A 21,033-nucleotide genomic window follows, 5' to 3' on the forward strand; every position below is an offset into this window, starting at 1 on the left:
AGCAGCAAGATCCAGCGCAACGGGTTGCAAAGTACGTCCGTCAACATTACAGTGTAGATGACAGCCCTGGCGCATCATATCGATCAGCCTATGCCGATTAACAGAGATCCAACCCCGAACTTCACTACCATAGGCGGGGAAACGTCCAGCACAGAGATGTTGACCACAGCTACCGTTCCACTGAAAAGAAGGTACAGCTCCCATCCCGCTTTAAAGAGCCACCATTTTCACTGAGAAGGTACTGCACAGACTATCCAGAGTCAGAAGTGTCTTACAGGTATACTGACACACCACACACTAGACATGACTGTAATACACAAGCTCATGACAGCACTGACAGAGTCACCATGGACATTGCAAAGTTCTTTACCCGTCGAGAACTAGTTACAAAGGGACTTGTACAGTTCACTGACAAACCCGAGAACTATAGGTCCTGGCGAGCCTCGTTCCGGAACACCAGTCATGGCCTGGACCTTTCTTGTAGTGAGGAGTTAGCTCTCCTGGTAAAGTGGCTCGAAAGTGAGTCGGTCGAGCATGCTAAAAGACTGAGAGACATTAATGTAAAGCATCCTCGCACAGGTCTACGTAAAGTGTGGGAAAGACTTGATGAATTTTTTAAAACATTTTTTAAAAAAACCTCGGCACACAGTATAATATGAATCAATTATTTATTCATCCAAAGAGGGCATAATATGATATAGGGAGACCAGTGTTATGCAGACAGAAAATCAACGTTTCGGCTATTAAGCCTTTTTCAAGATTTTATCTGCATTGAAAATGGTCTGCATATGTTGCCATTTGGAATACTCATATACCCAATCTATGTGGAACACATGTGACATACCTACACCAAGAGTGACCGTCCGGGGGGCGCGCACAGGCAGACGCCAACGAAAATCGCGAAGAGTGGATTACGTGTGGTTCAGAGTATAAACAGAATCATAATGTATCATTCCCTCCTTTCACTGTGTTTGTTGATTTTGTCACCAAACAATCTAGGATTGGAAATGACCCTAGCTTTGACTTTACTCTGTCGTGTTCCACTGCCCCCGGTGTCAAACCCAGTAGGACATCCGTGGCAGTCCAAAAAACTAACATTGCTTCCACAGGCCCTCCTCACAACGTGAATAAGCCTCCTCCGGACGAGAGCAAGCCTCAGGATGTCAGTAAACATTGTCCTCTACAGCGTCTCCCACTCACACACCACCTCCTCACCTCGCCCCCTATCTGTCGGAGTCCCACAAGGTTCAGTCCTAGGGCCCCTGCTGTTCTCTATTTACACCTTTGGCCTGGGACAGCTCATAGAATCTCATGGCTTTCAGTATCATCTTTATGCTGATGACACACAGATCTACATCTCTGGACCAGATATCACCTCCCTACTAACCAGAATCCCTCAATGTCTGTCCACTATTTCATCCTTCTTCTCCACTAGATATCTGAAACTCAACATGGACAAAACAGAATTCATCATCTTTCCCCCATCTCACGTGACCCCCCCTACGAACCTATCAATTACAGTAAATGACTGCCCACTCTCCCCAGTCCCACAAGCTCGCTGCCTCGGAGTAATCCTTGATGCTGATCTCTCCTTCAAACCACATATTCAAACCCTTTCCACTTCCTGCCGACTTCAACTCAAAAATATTTCACGCATCCGTTCATTCCTCACCCAAGAATCTGCAAAAACCCTAGTCCATGCCCTCATCATCTCTCGCCTTGACTACTGCAACCTCATGCTCTGCGGCCTCCCCTCAAACACTCTCGCACCCCTCCAATCTATTCTAAACTCTGCTGCCCGACTAATCCACCTGTCCCCCCGCTATTCCCCAGCTTCTCCCCTCTGTCAATCCCTTCACTGGCTCCCAATTGCCCAGAGACTCCATTACAAAACCCTAACCATGACATACAAAGCCATCCACAACTTGTCTCCTCCATACATCTGTGACCTCGTCTCCCGGTACTTTCCTGCACGCAACCTCCGATCCTCACAAGATCTCCTTCTCTACTCCCCTCTTATCTCCTCTTCCCACAATCGCATACAAGATTTCTCTCGCGCATCACCCCTACTCTGGAACTCTCTACCACAACATATCAGACTCTCACCTACCATCGAAACCTTCAAAAAGAGCCTGAAGACCCACCTCTTCCGACAAGCCTATAACCTGCAGTAACCACCGATCGACCAAACCGCTGCACGACCAGCTCTACCCTCGCCTACTGTATTATCACCCATCCCTTGAAGATTGTGAGCCCTCGCGGGCAGGGTCCTCTCTCCTCCTGTACCAGTTATGACTTGTATTGTTTAAGATTATTGTACTTGTTTTTATGTATACCCCCCTCACATGTAAAGCGCCATGGAATAAATGGCGCTATAACAATAAATAATAATAATAATACAGAAGAAACCACATCCTCTTCTAAAATGCAGAGCCTTCAGGGAGAAGTCTTTAGAGGATCGCAAAGGTTTCCTCAAGGAGAACAACATCCGGTTCAAATGTTGTGCCACAACCTCTCACTTCGCGAGGAACTGTGAAGCTAGCGTGAAATGTGCAGAATGCAGCAGCACGAATCACAATACAGCCATGCACCCTGGATCAACTCCACGAGTGTTGTCACAAGCAGAGGAGCACGATGAGAAGCAGAAAGACACAGACGAAGACACCCCTGAGGTTAGCTCTAAATGTATGGAGATCTGTAAGGGACTCACAGGAGGAAGGTCCTGTTCAAAAATCTGCCTTGTCCGAGTCTATCCTGCAGGCCACAAGGACAAAGCCCTCAAGATATACGCAATCCTGGATGACCAAAGTAACAGGTCCCTAGTCCATCTTCTTTGACAACTTCAGCATTGTAGGCCCTGGTTCTCCCATGAGGACGTGTTCAGGTACCGTTGAGATGGCGGGGAGAAATGCTACCGGATACAAGGTGGAGTCCATAGATGGCCAAACCTGCCTATCGTTATCAACCATCCTGGAGTGCAACCAGATTCCTGACAACAGGTCAGAAATACCTTCACGGGAGGTGGCGACACATCACCCCCATCTAAAGCTTATAGCCCACCTGATACCTGAGATGGGTCCAGGAACCCCAATAGCTCTACTTCTGGGAAGGGATATAGTACAGGTCCACAGGGCTAGAGAATGTATAAACGGCTCCAGGAATGCTCCGTACGAACAGAGGCACGGCCTTGGATGGGTCATCAAAGGAGATGTCTGCCTAGGAGGAGCACACAAGCCGGCCTTAGTCAACAGCATGCTTACCAATACTGTTGAAAATGGACATCCATCTCTCTTCCAGCCGTGTAAGAGTAGCTTCCTGGTAAAAGAGTTGCCACACAATGCTCCTCTACCTTGTCGGTTAGCTGATCCTTCCTGTGAAGACCACACATGTAACGGCGACCAAGATCACATAGGGTGCACAGCTTTCCACAGAACAAGAGAAGACAACAAGGTAGCAATGTCCATAGAAGACAGACTGTTTTTGAACATCATGGATTGACAGATGGTAAGAGATGAGTCAAAGAGTTGGATGGCCCCTCTACCATTTAAACCCCAGAGGCAACGCTTACCCAACAACAGAGAACCTGTCTATGGTCGATTTGCCTCCCTCAAACGCAAATTTCAGAAGGCACTTGAAATGAGAGAGCACTTCTTTGCCTTCATGGAGAAAATACTTCAGAATGGCCGTGCAGAAATTGCAACTGTACTTCAAAATTCCGAGGAATGTTGGTACCTACTCATTTTTGGCATGTATCATCCTAAGAAACCTGGTCAGATAAGAGTAGTATTTGACTCAAGCTCCTGATATGAAGGTGTCTCGCTAAACAATGTCTTTTTGTCCTGCCCAGACCTCAACAACAGACTTTTAGGAGTACTTCTTCGCTTCCGCAAAGATACAGTGGCATTCATGGCTGACATGCAACAGATGTTTCATTGTTTCCTTGTCAAAAAAGAACATAGAAACTATTTGAGGTTTTTCTTCCCCTGCTGTCGCCATCTATGGTCTTAGACATTCAGCCAGAGAGGGCGAAGCAAAGTACAGGTCCACGTTTGTGGAGAAGGATTTCTACGTGGACGAGTGCTTGAAGTCCACACCCACAGATGAATCGACAGTCAGTCTCCTAAAGAGGACACAAGAAATGCTCGCTTTGTCCAATTTGAGGCTGCACAAAATTGCTTCCAACATCCAAAAAATGATGGCAGCTTTTCTCTCTTAAGATTATTCAACTGATCTAAAAGACTTGGATTTAGACACAGACTCACTTCCCATGCAACGGAGTGTTGGTTTGCTCTGGGATTTTGTTAGCAGCGGATTAATCAGCATAACATCCAGAGTCAGCAACACAGAATGTAGATTTATTCATATCCAGGTTGAACAGCTTACAGCATGAAATGTGATCAGTCTGGTATCTGCTGTGGCTTGCAGCATGGGAGCATTACAACAGTAAGAAGGGAAGAGAAGGAGGGGGCATCCTGTCTGTTTTTTTTTTTTCAGTGAACTTTGTTAACAATCTCACAATATGCACAATATATAAAACAGTACAGTAGTAGTTGTTGCAATACATACAGATCAATATGCATTATTCCAACAGATTTGAAGAGCATTTATCTTTCGGATCAATGAAGAAGAAAAACCTTTCACACGTAGAGGAGTCTTGTCCGTGATAAACAGCCTGACGATCCTCTAGGATTTGTAACCCCTGTAACTATCCATGGTAAAATGATGTTGAGAGACGTCACCCTAGAGATGTCTGAATGCGATGATCCGCTTCCCATGGAGAAGAGAGATTTGTGGGTAAGATGGAAGAAATCTTTAGAATCCTTGTCAGATCTTTACGTGGCATGACCATACGCTTTCGTGCAATCAACAGGAGTCAAGACACAATGGCTCTGTATCTTCTGCCATGCCTCAACCAAAGCATATCTGAAAACTACTGACATCAAGGAACAATGCCATGTAAGGCTTTTTATGAGCCTGGCAAAACTAGCGCCAGTCCAGGAGCACACAATACCCAGACTGAAACTCTGTGCGGCTGTGCTAGCAGTAGAGTTAGCTGAACTTATCTCAACAGAGATTGACCTGGAAATCAAGGATGTTGAGTTTTACTCAGACAGCAAGGTAGTGCTTGGGTACATTTGCAACGAAACTTGATGCCTTTATGTTTACGTCAGCAATCGGGTGCTAAGGATCAGGAGATCCACTTGCCCTAAACAGTGGCACTATGTGTCCACACACCACAATCCTGCGAACCACGCAACTAGATCTGTTGAATTTAGACACCTTAAGGACACAACCTGGTTTACGGGCCCTGCATTCCTATACCGTTCTATGCCTTACAGTGACGAAACAGACACCTTTGAGCTGGTAGATCCAGATGCAGATGAAGAAATCCGCCCTCAGGTATCCGCTCTAGGTACGGTGACTTCAGACAATCACCTCAAATCCCATCATTTCAGCAGGTTTTCAATCTGGAACTCGATTGTTTGTGCCATTGCTTCATAAATTCATGTGGCTCAGTCTTACAAGTCAACATCACCCACCAGTCAGAAGTCTTGTAAAGGTTGGCACCACTGCAAGTACTCCTTTACCGCTCCAAACCTGGAAAATGAAGTGGCATTAGTTAATGCCAAGCGGGGAGTTTTCTGCCCTCTGAATATAGGGCGAATATGTTTGCATTATGTGCTGGTTTAGTTAGCACCATCTAGTGGTGGCTGAATTTATAGCCGTGTCTTAAATAGCTTTGCAGCCTGTGTGTTTAACAGAGCAATGCATTGTGGGATTGAAGCAATGTATTCTGGGATGAGAAGATGCCATTTTCTTCTGTGTATATCATAGGATGCACGTGTTTATCGGTCCTCCTGTGACTCCCCTACTTGAGTTCGGTATCCGAGTAAAGCATATCTGGTAAGATTAATGTCTTTTCTTGCAATGCAGTGTTACAGAGATGTTATTAACTGTACGGCAGTCAGTGCACAGTAGATGTAATTTGACACCTGTGTATTCCATGTGAAGTTTGCATCACACTGAATACTTCCTGTAATTGTGTTAGCTGTATGATCATCTGCCCAATACTAACCCATGTCGTTTGTATTCTTTATAGTTTTACCGCATGTTCTATACTGTTCACCAATAAACAAGTTAGACTACAGAGAACAGTCTGCTTATTTTGGAAGATAGAAAGTGATTTATGCTGTATACTAGAGTGCACAATGTGTCAACGTGTATGAAGGTCGAACTGGGCTATGAGATCTTGGTGTCTCCCAGAATGCACTTTACCGCCCACCCTTGTCCCAGGGAATAGCAGATGCGAAAGTGTGGTAGGTAATAGGGTCACCAAACTCCCTGAGTCCAAGAGTACAGTCACCGTAACATTGTTCTCTGTCACCTGGCACAGCTGAAGTCCCTCACCAGGGTGATGTGTGGTACTGTGTGCTGTGGAATTAATGGCTCTCTAAGTGAGTAAAATAAAAATAAAATAATAGTAATAACAGTATGCAAAAAATGAGAAATATCGGCCTACGGAGCAGTCCATCGGGTCTTGGACGATAGGAAAATAGGCTGATATATGACTTGTGGCCTGATACCTTCAATTGACAATGGTACAAAATGTACTCCTTGAAACCGGTTCTGACTTTTCATAGGTCTTTAAGCGCTTCTCAAATGTGGACTTGGACCACCTCTTTTGGGCATCCCAGAAAGGTAACCTTAGGCTCCCTTGATTTCTCAGGAAGTTCTCCAAAGCCAAGTATCTTTCCACAAGGATCACAAGATTATCTGCATTCTGGGGATCTCCTTGTGCAACCCAGCTTTACATAGACTTAGGTAGTTAGTGGATAAACCAGTACACTATCACGCTTTCAACCATTTGTGCTCAGAGCAGGTTTCAGGCTTCAGTCATTTTTGCACCAAGTGTAACAGGTTGAATACCTGGGACTGGGGAGGCTTGTCCCTTTATTAGTGATAGAGGTGCACCTATTGTGCAATGACTGCCAGGGTTTCACCCAAACGTACCACAGTCACAACTTTTGCTGTATTACTTGGCAGTGCAAGGTTGTAGTATGTTTTTTGCGGTTGCACAGTATGGTATGGAGCTAGTACCTCTGCCCATTGCTCTTGAGGCAGTTTCTCCCTGTCTGCCACTCTCTCAAAGACAGTCAGGAAACCTAAACGTCAGCATTCATTGTAAAATTTCTGCAAGGCCTCCAATACTGTTTGTCTCATATGGGTACCGTCACTTTGGCTGGTGGGAGGTGCCATCTCCCTGACCCAGATAGTTTCTGCCAAGAGAGCCATCTGTTGCTGCTGCTGCTGAAACTGCTGCTGTTGAAACTACTGAATCAGAAGTTTGTTGGTTTCCTGTTGGGCCTGCTGCTGTTATTGCAATTGCAAATTGCCCTTGAACAATTTGCTTAATAAGCTGCTCCATGCTTTCAGACCATGTTTTCAATGCTGTAGCTAGCTGCATTTATCCAGGACATTCGGACTTTAAACTGTAATCACATGTACTCTTTGGGACTTCATGTCCGCATTCAAACAACAATTGTAGGGCTTAAGCTCTCTGGGCTGGATTATGTGAATGACCTTTCCCACCCAGGCACCTTTGGTTGTTTCTAAATCCCAGACTCCAAATCAAGTCAAATTAAAATTTGTAATAACCTAGTGTTACTGGTCCAGACTTTACATTACCGAGGCCAACCACTTTGTTTACACATATCTGCCATCCAGGACCTTACTTCCTGCTTTCTTACAATACACAGATGGGTGAGGGGCTCCTGTGCAAGAAAAGCATATGGGTCCTTTGTCTAAGGACTCGTATTCACATCATAATGCAAAATTCCACCTGCTTTGGAGATGGAAGTAGCTAATTAACCTCTTGAGCCCCATTTTGCATCATTAGTATGACCAGCCCTATATATCTAAGGTATACATATATACAGCATATGTTTTTGTATGCCAAAGGACACCTGTTCTGCATACGGTGGGTGCACAGGGCTCTATAGACATGTTGAGCCCATACTCAAACACAAAAAGTAATGGAGCTCTCACAATTCCACCTTTCAGTGTGCCTGGATTCAGTGAATAACCGTCTGCTGTCCAATCTAGAGCAGCGGTGTGCTGAGCTGTCAGCATTTGATGGACAGCTCAGCTTCCCAATTAGTTGCTGGGGCGTGGTGAGCTGTCAGTGTCTTGATTGACAGTTTAGTCATCCAATTGTAGTTTGGGTGTTGCCTGCGCTTCATCCTTGTGTCTTTTGATCAGATATTACATGGCTATTTAGCCAACTCTCTGCCCTTTGAATAGTGCCAATTCTAGCGTCTTGCTCATTGGTGCATGTGTGCCTTGTTGCTCTGTGCTTTGATCTGCTGCTGTCTGACCTAGGACAGCGTTCAGGCCATCCATTTGCTTTGACACTTTGATCTGCTGTCTTCCTGGTATTTTGACCCCTATGCTGTGACCTGACTATTCTTTTGTCTCACCCCTCTATGACATACCTGACCTCCGACCTTTTGATACTTTATGATATCAATGTGTTGACTAAAAAGACAGCTGAGACATGTTGATTTAGCTATCAAATTAATACTTTATCTGTTACGATGCTCACCTTTCCTGCCACATAGCCAACTTGGAACGGTGTTGGCACAGCATGTATCAATGGCAAACCTAAGAAATTAATAGAAACAAGGTAATATACAGAAAAGTCAGGCACGTCCCTCTTCTCTTCCTCCCTGTACAGACTGGCTTGTCAATTACGCTGCTGTGGGCGTGCTATAAGTAATATGCAGGGATGAGTAACTGCGATCCCGGATTACTCCAGGTAAAAAATTGCTGGGATTAAGTATTACTTTTACACACACTGCACTAAGGTGTCATAACGATTAGAAGTGACGAAGGAACAGGGGGGTGAGGTTAAAATATATCTTTATTAATTACCAATAATATAAAAGAACATATTTCCGGCGCAGGGTAGGAAAGCAGCAACTTATCAAGTCACACTGTTCCACAGCAACACCACACTCCTAACAGGCGAAATAACTCTACACTATACTGATATATGGGTGTGTTTTTTCTGTTGGCTTGCTGGGTATGGATTGAAAATACGTATTTCTATGACACATGAATATACCTCATAATTGTGTATTATACCTACTGGGCTATTTTTTTCCTCTGTGATTTCTGCAACTTTGCACTGGCAAAACCCAGCTCCTTCAAGCAACCCTTTGGTGCCCACTGGGATTTATGTTAGTAGCTTCCAATCTCTATAAGAAATAGCTGAGCACCTGTTTTCAGTGATCTGCTTTGTCTGCCATATTTTTCAATCTTACTTGCCCACAGTGCACTTGTTTGTGCTATTTATTTGCTGCCTTCCTCCCTTCGTTCCCTTTATTGGAGGCCTTTCCCTTGCCCTGTCATTTTAATATGTTCTTTTATATTATTGGTAATTAATAAAGATATATTTTAACCTCACCCTCCTGTTCCTTCATCACTTCTTATCATTATGGCACCCTACCATAATAGAGTATGTCGTGTTTAGTATCCTGAAGTGTATTTAGCCTTTATAAATTTAGGAATATGGGAATAAATAACCTTATCCATTCAGTGTTTTCCCATTCAGACATTTTATCATATCTTATATGAGGAATTATACCAATAAGAATTGATAAGGTTATAGTTTGTACATATCTGGGATTATTGGAGATAATGTTTATATGTAAAAAAAAGTATATATATGTATATTAACTTACCACTGGCAGTCTGAAACAGCTAATGCACTATTTTTGGCTGATGTAAAATTTTGAGATATACCATTTGAATATAAGATTGTAAAAAATAATATATGGTAAATAATTCCTATTAGGGTAAATGGTCCATGCATACGACTATATCACATTGAGAGATATTACTGTGTAGCACCCCATCACCATTGTTTTTCACTAGTGACCAAATTTTGAACCTCATTATTTGTTTTCAATTTATTTAAATACAAGATTGTAATTTTATTGAACTTTTCTGCATTCTTTTCTCCTGTTTTATAATTGTATTATCGAGTGGCCAAGCTGATACTGTGAAGTACAGTATTCAGATGTACGGGATATCTTGTTCTTCAGACTCCATTTTTGTGCTTGCGATGCCATTTTGTTGTTTACAAGATAAATTTTGTAATTAGGTGAAAGTTCGCAGCTGTTATGAAACTAGATTGTTCTAGCTTGTACAAGATATGAGATATGAGACCCTAAAAGAATGTGCTATTGTTCTATTTTCTACGTCACATAACTAGGGACATATTCCGATTTTCTTGCAATACTATTGACTTATAAAGTGAATGTATTACGAGGATGTTATTGGTAGCTGAGTACTTTGCATAATTAAGCAAAAGATTATAAAAGAAGTGACTAAAATAAAGGGGATTAGTGATCTGCCTGGATCCTCCAGTACAGAGACCCTCGTCTCCGTGTGGTCATTCCCAGTTGCTAGCAACGCCCTATGAACTAATTTGGAAATCACTGGATCAACCGTGAAGGGTTAATTTAGCCCTCCCTAAATAGCTACCTCAACAATACATGTTTTCATATATGCAAATCTGATACTATTTAGAGGTGCTGGTCAGTTCTTTTATAGATAGCAAAAGATGGAGAGAAGAGTGATAGATAATTTTGATAGAGAGATAAATAGATAATTAGATAGATAATAGATAGATAATAGATAATTAGATAGATAGATAGATAGATAGATAATTGTGATACAGTTGTGCTCAAAAGTTTACATACCCCTGCAGAATTTTTGCTTTCTTGGCCTTTTTTTCAGAGAATATGAATGATAACACCAAACCTTTTCTCCACTCATGGTTAGTGGTTGGGTGAAGCCATTTATTGTCAAACTACTGTGTTTTCTCTGTTTAAATCATAGTGACAACCCAAAACATCCAAATGACCCTGATCAAAAGTTCACTTACCCTGGTGATTTTGGCCTAACATGCACAGAAGTTGGCACAAATGGGTTTGAATGGCTACTAAAGGTAATATCCTCACCTGTAACCTGTTTGCTTGCAATCATTGTGTGCATAAAAGCTGAGTGAGGTTCTGGGATCAAGACAGATTCTTGTATCTTTCATCCAGCCACTGACATTTCAGGATTGTGAGTCATAGGGAAAGCAAAACAATTGTTCATGGATCTATGGGAAAATGTAGCTGAACTATATAAAACAGGAAAGGGATACAAAAAGATAGCCAAGGAATTGATAATGCCAGTCAGCAGCGTTCAAACTGTGATTAACAAATGGAAAATCAGGGGCTCTGTAAAAGCACAACCACGGTCAGGTAGACCAAAAAAGTTTTGTCCACAACTGCCAGGAAAATTGTTCAGGATGCAAAGAAAAACCCACAAATAACATCAGCTGAAATACTGGACTCTCTGAAAACTAGCGGTGTGGCTGTTTCAAGATGCACAATAAGGAAACACTTGAAGAAAAATGGGCTCGAGTCACCAGAAGAAAGCCATTACTGCGCAAGTGCCACAAAGTATTTAGCCTACAATACGCAAAACAGCACAGAGACAAGCCACAAACTTCTGGAACAAGGTAATTTGGAGTGATGAGACCTAAATTGAACTTTTTGGCTACAACCATAAACGTTACTGTCATGATCCCAGTGCGGGTTTTGACCTGCACGTCAGGGGTTAATGTCTTGAGCCCAGTGCAGGCTTTGACCTGCACGCCTGGGGTTAATTATTGTGGCCTCTCTTTGGTTCAGGGAGAGCTTCTTATAGCCCTGGGAAACTCCAATCCCCATCAGTTATACTTTTGCCTTTGGCTGAGTGTGTTGACCCCTGTGTGCCTGTGCCTGTTCGTTTTCTTCTAGCTTGCTTATATGGTTCTGACCCGGTTCTGTCCCCCCCATTGTGAGTTTGCCTGTTTATTCTGTACTGTATATCTGTTTCTCTGGTTTCTGACTTCTTGGCTACGTCCTGACTATCCGTTCTGTCTAATCCTTTGGTATTGTCGTGCTATCTCGTGCTTTGACCCTGGCCTGATCTGTTTACATCCCTGTCTATGCCCCTTGGTAACTTTGTCCCATAGTTACCCTGCTAGGAGTTTTCCTTAGCTCCTAGCTCTCTGGAGTTTAGGTCACGCCCACAGCAGTCACGTGCTTCAGGTCCTGCTGGTCTGAAGCACGCATCTTCTCTCCTGCTGCCTGCTCCACAGGTATCTTAGAGCACAGTTTGTCTTACTCAGGACACGCGCACTGGCTCAGTGAGCAAGTGCAGTGCGGTGTTCCTGACATTTACATTCAGAGAGAGGTCAACAAGGCCTATGATGAAAGGAACACCATTCCTACTGTAAAGCATGGAGGTGGATTGCTGATGTTTTGGGGATGTGTGAGCTACAAAGGCACAGGAAATTTGGTCAAAGTAGAAGGAAAGATGAATGCAGCACGTCATCAGCAAATACTGGAGGCAAATTTGCAATCATCAGCCCAGAAGCTGCGCATGGGACATACTTGGACGTTCCAACGTGACAACGATCCAAAACACAAGGCCAGGTCAACCTGTCATTGGCTACAGCAGGACAAAGTGAAGGTTCTGGAGTAACCATCTCAGTCTCCTGACCTCAATATCATTGAGCCACTCTGGGGAAATGTCAAGCGCGCAGTTCATGCTAAACAGCCCAGGAATTTACAGGAACTGGGGGCTTCTTGCCAAGATGAGTGGGCAGCTTTACCATCTGAGAAAATAAAGAACCTCATCCACAACTATCACAAAAGACTTCAAGCTGTCATTGATGTTAGAGGGGGCAGCACACAGTATTAAGAAATAGCGTATGTAAACTTTTGATCAGGATCATTTGGATGTTTTGGGTTGTCATAATGATTTAAAAAGAGAAAACACAGTAGTTTGACAATAAATGGCTTCACCCTACCATTAACCATGACTGGAGAAAATGTTTTGGTGTTATCATTCATATTCTCTGAAAAAAGGCCAAGAAAGCAAAAATTCTGCCGGGGTATGTAAACTTTTGAACACAACTGTAGATAATAGATAGCTGGATACATAGATAGCTGGATACCTAGATAATAGATAGTTAATAGGTAGATAGATAATAGATAGATAGATAACATATAGATGATAGTCAGACTGATTAATGAAGTCTGTGGACAGGAGTCTTTTATAAAGGTGACTATGTAAAGCCCCCGTTACACATAACGATGTCCCAGCGATCCCACCAACGATCCGACATGATGGGATCACTGGGACATCATTAGGCTGATCGCTGGTTAGCTGTCACAAGACAGCCCCTCCAGCGATCAGGACCAGCGACGCTGGATGCTGGTTTCTAATGTAAACATCGGGTATCCAGGAACCGCGGTTTCTGGATACCTGCTGTTTACCTTGGAAACCGGCGTGCACTCTGGTTTCCAAGGTAAACATCGGGTATCTAAGAGCCATGCGACTCCTGGATACCCAATGTTTACCTTGAAAACCAGTGTGTACGCCGGTTTCCAAGGTAAACAGCAGGTATCCAGAAACCGCGGTTCCTGGATACCCGATGTTTACATTAGAAACCAGCGTCGCTGATCGCTGGTCTCTCACTGCCACACACAGCGATGCGTGCTGGCCAGCGGGAGACCAGCGATCGAAAAACGGCCCAGGCCGATGCTGCACGATCATCGATAACCGGCAGGGGGGTCGGTCGCTGATCCCCGTCACACACAGCGATCTCTCTGGCAAGATCGCTGTGGCGTCACAAAATCAGCGATCTCGCTAGCGAGATCGCTGTGTGTGACGGGGCCTTAAGACAGCTGTCTTTAATGTATGTAACGAGTTGATTAGGAGAATCTAACTGGTCTGTAGGAACTAAAAAAAAACAGACAACAGCACAAACTTGAGCAGATTTTGGGTGCAATACTTCCTGAGTAATGCGGTTGTCCAACGCAAAATATAAATGGAAAAAAGTGATGCAGCACTCCAGTTCAAGGAAAAATTGTGGACTAAGTGGTGGTGCAATGTTTCGACCTCACAGCACGGTCTTTGTCAAGCACAAAGATAGATAGATAGATAGATAGATAGATAGATAGATAGATAGATAGATAGATAGATAGATAGATAGATAGATCTTATTATGTGGCATGTATCTGCAACATTTTTACTGTTGGACTTTTTTTTCCTTTTCTCTTCTAGAATGGGTTATGAATGTGACATGTATGTGTTACATGATTACATTTGTTTGGACCAGCTCCATCTTTTTCCGGTTTCATTCACCCATCGTTTAGCATTTATATATGGCTGCACTAACTTACATTTCATCAGTTTTCCCTTTATCCCAGGTACGTCGCCATTCTCCTTTGGAATTCTTTTGTCGCGCTACCCGCTCAGTGTCGACTTCCTGCCGCTCCTTCTTCCATTGTAAGTACTCGCTGTGCTCCACTGCTGACATTGTCAGGGGATGGTCAGAGAAGCTCATCTCATATTTTTCATTCAGCTTGCAAAAAGCAAAATGTTAAAATTGCAAAACTTTAACAATATTGAAAGTTTCAAATGATGAGAGAAGAAATGTGTGGGTAGGAGTCGTACTGCTTAGCCAATGTAGTTTATGGCCTTTGGGACCTTTACCAATTCAAGAACAGGCCCACCGAACGGAGAAGTGGTCAACCATCCGCACCATCACTACATTCTTTGTCTATGGGACTGCCGAAGATAGCAGACATATACCAGAAGTAACTAATTAGTAACATGAAAATAAGAGCACAGTGAGTTTTTTTTTTATTTTTTCATTTTTTTTATAACTCACTACTGCCTCACCTCATTCTTTCCATCTCCAGCATCATTTTAAGGATGTTTTCCCATCTTCACATATGGGTATTTTTAGATAGAGCGTGTAAAATCAAGCACTTTTCCAGTTAACTGTGTATTAAAATTGCAGCCTTTCTTGAGAAATTAACACTTTTCTTCCATTTACAGCTTGTGGCCTAGGAGACCAACCACTGCTGCTATCAGCTTGTAAGCACTGACTATATCTATCTATGAAGATGGAAATAGTCTTATTAGAGCAACAAGGCATTGGCAATGGGGGAAGGTTGTCCTTTATCGGGACAACTAATGTCAGGTGATTTGGATTTTATTGTCCATAGCTGTTCATAAGGATATTTACTTATTATATATCCTAAATATGCTATGAAATGGCGTAAATTATGCTGCACTTTGCTCTGTACAGGCCTTTTGGTAACAAGTTTTTCAAGGGTGACAGGAGACAGCTTTGTTTGTACTACCTACCTCTTTGCCTTGTTCCGTTTTGCATTTTTTCCTGGATTTCTCTTTCTTCCTTTCTACTTTTGGCATGGCAGATTCCTAGAAGAAGAATGGATTTTAAAGAGGAGCTGTCACATGCTCAAAAAAATGAGTTAAATACCTTGTAAAACTCCCTGAGCTACCCTGATTCTGCCATTTATTTTGTGCTTCATCGCTCCATTACAGAGATATCCACATATTTGCTTTTGGAGCGCAGTATGTGAAATCTCATTTTGTGTGCAACTGGGCATTTCTTCAGTAGTTTCTGACGAAATACTGCTAGAGAGATCAGCGCAAAATAGGGTCTTATCTGTTGCAGATAGTATTAATATAGTCAGATTCTACTCACCAGATGAAGCAAAAGTCAAGGCTTTTAAAAATATCCGCTGCAGCAGATCCATGGGTCAACAAGTGACCATGCTGTAGACAGATGAAAGGGATAATGTGGATATGGTCCACTCTGCCCATCGAAGGTCCAAAGTGTTTCACATAAAGAAAGGTGGTTTATTCAACGCGTTTCAAAGTCTGAACGACTTCTTCATCAGAAAATACCACATGTAGTATTTCCTGATGAAGAAGTCGTTCAGACTTTGAAACACGTTGAATAAACCAACTTTTTCTATGTGAAACACTTTGGAGCTTCAATTATTCGGCAGCGAGGACCATATCCACATTATCCCTTTCATCTATCTTCTGTCTTTACTGGGGAGAAATACAGTATGTAACAAGGAGTAGACAGAATATTTATGCATATAAATATGAGGTTATTCATGAAGAAATAACTGTACGTTAGGAATAATAAAGATATGTGCATATGTCAAACTGATTATGGCCAAAAGATAAATTGGCAAATAAAATGCAAATGATCACCAAAAAAAACGATATAGTCAGTAAGACAAATGTTGCTAAAAACTATTTTTTATTGATCAAGTATTAAAAAATGGGGGTAGATTATATCTCTGTATTTTATACCATATTTATACCATATTTATATTACTAGATGGAAGCCCGATGCAAGGGCAGTAATGTCATGATGGGGGCAGGCTTTGCAGTGCTGAGAATCTCTCCCCCCATGTGCTCACCCACCTATTCACTCTCTCTTTCCCCATGTGCTGACTTCTCCCATCTGTACTCTCTTCTTTGACCTGTTTACCCCATGTGCTATCCCCCATGTCTGCTGTCTCTCTCCTTCCTGTGCTGTGTTCTTGTTAGGAACGGCGGAATGCACTAAATAAAAATAATAATAAAGTGCGTTCGCCGCTCGGGGTCCACCGTGCAGTAGGTGTTACACCCCTGCTGAGCAATGGCAGAAGAGCAATATGGCGATATAATGCGCATGTTAGAGTCACAGGCCTCAGGTAAATGCACACACGGTATAAGGTCACAGGAGCCGGAACTAAGACAAAGGGGCGGCGTCCGTCTAGACCTACCGTGTGTGCAGTGTCGCTACTGCGAACGCCAAGAAGGCCTGCAACTGCAGCGCGTCGAGGACACTGCCGCTGGACAACACAGCTACAAAGCAGGCGCTATGTCGGACGCTAGCGCAGAGGTGCGGTGTGCACAGTGGCCTAAGGCTTGCCACAGACTGGCGCAGACTACTAAACTAATTCCCTAACCACATGCATAATATCAGAGGGAAGGGGTTTTATAATAATTCAGTCACCAGAATCATACATCCGTCACCATTCACACATAGCAGTATAGTCTATACTAGCGCATGGCCAAACGGTCATGTGCGCTTTTTATAGCCGTGCGGAACCTTCCAGATCTCCGAGATGGACCAATGAGATCTGGAGCAGGACCTGGGCACATGACTCCCGATCTCCAATGGGAGATCATCTCGTGAGCATGCCCAGTAGGAGCACAGAGGGTCTTAGTCTCTGGAGCGGTCTGCTGCAAAGTAATCTTCTCTGCAGTAAATAGACAGCAGGAGACCGCGGAATGTGAGGCTCTGGATTCCTGCAGAGCAGGCGCAGAAACCTGACGCCTAACATTACCCCCCTCCTAGGGCCCCCTCCTCTCTGAGCCTTCCAATCCACCACCCTGTGCCCATCAGAGGCATAGGCCTCAGACTCGTCCGAAGGCAAGTCTGATGTCCCGGTAGGTGACACGGAAGGTGTCAGAGGCGGCACGATCGCCAGGTTTAAGAAGGGACACGTGGGAGACAACAGGAGCGGCAAAACCGCCCGGAGCATAAGTTGAAGTGGGACGCCGCAGTGTGTCGGCGAACTTCTCCACTCTTTGTTTAAGGAAGCTTACCCGAGCACATGAGGCGCATGCCTGAATATATTTCTTAATGTCCTGAGGCCTGTGCGGCCACCAATACGATCCTGCCAGGAGTTTTGTGGTCTGCATGTAGCCACAGTGACCACCCGCCCTGGACGCGTGTGCCCACGCGAGGACCTTTGGCCGAAGGCGAAGGGGGACAAAGGTCTTACCCGGTGGCACAGAGATTGGCAATTGCGGGGCCCGTTATCCTGGGGAGCAGAGTGCTGACAGTGGCAGCCGCAAGTGGAACTTAGTGTCGGACGCGCCTCGAGACTGTCGAGAGACACCTCCATGGGCTCTGGGAGTGAACACTCTGGCTCGGGTGATTCCAGAGGTTCAAATAGGTGGGGAGCCGGAGTAACCTTCCGTCTGGATTGAGCACGCTCCAGCCCGCGCTTCGAAAAACGGAGATCAATACGGGTGGCAATGGCAATCAGCTCCTCCAGACTTGCAGGAACCTCTCTGGTAGAAAGAGCATCCTTAACATGCTCAGCTAAACCTCTCCAAAACACAGGGATGAGGGCTTTGTCAGACCACTCCAGCTCGGAAGCCAGTGTCCGAAAACGAACGACATACTGACTAACCGAGAGGGATCCCTGAGTCAAAGCCAGTAGCTGTAGAGAGGTGCTGTGCGTGACCCGTGGTCCCAGGAAGACCTGCTTAATAGCTGTTAAAAACTGAGCAGCGGTCCGAACCTCTGGGTCACCACACTCCCATAGTGGCGTAGCGCACTCCAACGCCTTGCCCGACAGAAGGGAAACAATAAACCCCACCTTGGCCCGCTCCGTAGGGAATCCAGTAACTTCAGCTGGATAGAGCACTGGCTGACGAAACCCCTACAGGAGGCGCCATCACCAGAAAATTTATCGGGCAACGGGAGGCGGGTAACTGTCGGCGCGTGGGAGGACGTGGACATGCGAGAAACCGCCTCTGCGATCGCCTGTACAGTAGCCTCCGAAGACTTCGCTGCTACGATAACACTCTCAAGAGTAGCCAACCGGCCCTCTAGCTGGCGAATTCACTGAAGGAGTTGCTGCTGATCTGCCATCACTAGCCAGACCCTGGCGCTAGTATAATGTTAGGTACGGCGGAACGCATTAAATAAAAATAATAATAAAGTGCGTTCGCCGCTCGGGGTCTACCGTGCAGTAGGAGTTATAACCGCTGCTGAGTAATGGCAGACGAGCAATATGGCGATATAATGCGCACGGGTTCAACTTCACCCGAAGTGCGCAGAGCGGGCTCTGTTCACACACAGAGGCACCGCAACAAAAACATACAAAAGGCTGCGCCTGTTAGAGTCACTGGCCTCAGGTAAATGCACACACAGTATAAGGTCACAGGAGCAAGAACTAAGACAGAGGGGCTGCGTCCGTCTAGACCTACCATGTGTGCAGCATTGCAACTGCGAACGCCAAGAAGGGCTGCAACTGCAGGGTGGTGCAGGACACTGCCGCTGAACGACACAGCTACAAAGCAGGCGCTATGTCGGACGCTAGCGCAGAAGTGCGGTGTACACAGTGGCCTAAGGCTTGCCACAGACTGGCGTAGACTACTGAACTAATTCCCTAACCACATGCGTAATATCGGAGGGAAGGGGTTTCATAATAAGTCAGTCACCAGAATCATACATCCTTCACCATTCACACATAGCAGTATAGTCTATACTAGCGCCTGGCCGAAAGGTCATGCGCGCTTTTTATAGCCGTGCGGGACCTTCCTAGATCTCTGAAATGAATGTGGCGCCCCCAGGAGTATGGTCGTCACAGTGGCTTTGCCTTCCTACAGGGGAGGGTAATGCCAGGCTTGGAGGCAGTGATGGGTCTCTCTCGCAGTCAATCCATACATGCAACACAGTTCCACTCCAGGCCAGCAGGGGGAACTCTGAACCAGGATTATGGGGAGGAGTGCTCTCTGAGGGCCAAGAGGAAGGAGTGGGCAGTTAGTATGCGGAGGGTGAAGTGTGCAGACATGGAGTGAGAAGCTGGAGGTTGAGCTAGGAAAGGAGAGCTCCCTCACAGTGAGCGCATGAACTGGAGCCTGGTCTCCACGGTTGAACAGATACTAACGGTCCTACAACAGATACCAGAGGAGTAGGAGGCTGTAAATGCCCTACTCCCATCTAAGACTTGAGGCACAACAGCAGCTTGGATAGAGAGCCGGGACTCAGGAGAAAGGAGCCCCCGAGATAGGCTACAGCTGTCTGCCGTGCAAGTAAGGTTCTTGGGAAACACTGACAGGAGGAACTTCAGTGTAACTCAGTACTTGGAGTACTTCATTCAAATAAGCGCTAGGAAGGAGACTGCACAGCCCGTCTGCTGAGAGAGAATCCCTGAGTTGCTTCCAGGCTAGCCTGCTCCTTTACCATCTGTAATCAGGACCCTGGACTGCAGTTATCAAGTAAAGGTACAGAAATTGCACCCCGCTGTGTCTTGTCTGCTTCCTACCCTTATGGCACTGCTACATCCCCGTGCCAACCACCTCTACACTGCCCTGGGACTATAGCTTCACCTGTGGGGAGCTTTAACACCCTTGCTGGACCCTACCATCAGTCCCAGCGGATCTGCATGCAGCGTCGGCTTAACACCTTCCTTGCCGAGCACCACAGGTGGCGTCACGAACTATTCCATTCCATTAACTACATTCCCCCATTACTTGGGTGCCCAGGGCCACGGACCGGGTCACCACTGCTGTGACACATTCCCCTGACACCGGTCCGGTACCGAGTACCCCACAGCCCTGGGAGGGCGACCCATGGACCAATGAGATCTGGAGCAGGACCTGGGCACATGACTCCCGATCTCCAATGGGAGATCATCTCGTGAGCATGCCCAGTAGGAGCACAGAGGGTCTTAGTCTCTGGAGCGGTCTGCTGCAAAGTAATCTTCTCTGCAGTAGATAGACAGCAGGAGACCGCGGAATGTGAGGCTCTGGATTCCTGCAGAGCAGACGCAGAAACCTGACGCCTAACAGTTCTCCCCTCATGTGCCATGTGCTGTCCCGTTTGAGCTGTCTCCCCCCTGTGCTCTGTCTCTCTCACCCCTGTGTCTGACCGTGTACAGAACATACCACAGCTCCTGGGCAGGGGAGGAAACAAAAGACAATACTGACATTACAGCAGGAGATCGCAAAGGATACATTTTGTGAGGTAAAATATTGTTTAAAAACAGTCAGTGAAATATTTTACCTCACAAAATGAATCCTCTGTGATCCCCTGCTCTAATGTCAGTACTGTCTTTTGCTTCCTCCTCTGCCAAGGAGATGTGGTACGCTCCAAACACAGTCAGACACAGACAATTTTTAAAATGAACTTTCATGGGAAAACCCCTTTAATGTGACCGGCTTCCTCTGCCTGTAGACACATCGCGCATCTCCGCCGGGATCAGCCAAATGATTCCCTGCGCCTGCGCAGAATTTGTGCAGGTGCAGTATGACGGTGTTCTGATGGTACCGCGCAAGAGGCTGCGTGAGAGTGACAGTGTTTGT

General features: G+C 45.1%; 1 protein-coding gene across 5 annotated transcripts in view; it reads right to left on the reverse strand.

Moving 5' to 3' along the window:
• CCDC9B (coiled-coil domain containing 9B) overlaps positions 1-21,033 on the reverse strand; it is a 138,668-nt gene that overhangs the window by 22,711 nt on the left and 94,924 nt on the right. For all 5 annotated transcript variants that reach the window (XM_073566734.1, XM_073566736.1, XM_073566735.1 and 2 more), the window contains 3 exons: positions 15,265-15,339; positions 14,292-14,473; positions 8,603-8,661 (listed from right to left, as the gene is read on the reverse strand). In XM_073566734.1, the coding sequence (XP_073422835.1) occupies positions 8,603-8,661; positions 14,292-14,473; positions 15,265-15,339 (316 nt within the window). The remainder of the gene's footprint in view (positions 1-8,602; positions 8,662-14,291; positions 14,474-15,264; positions 15,340-21,033) is intronic.

This window comes from Dendrobates tinctorius, unplaced genomic scaffold (genome assembly GCF_039654945.1).
Source record: "Dendrobates tinctorius isolate UK_male_01 unplaced genomic scaffold, ASM3965494v1 ptg000019l, whole genome shotgun sequence".
NCBI classification, from domain to species: Eukaryota; Metazoa; Chordata; class Amphibia; order Anura; family Dendrobatidae; genus Dendrobates; species Dendrobates tinctorius.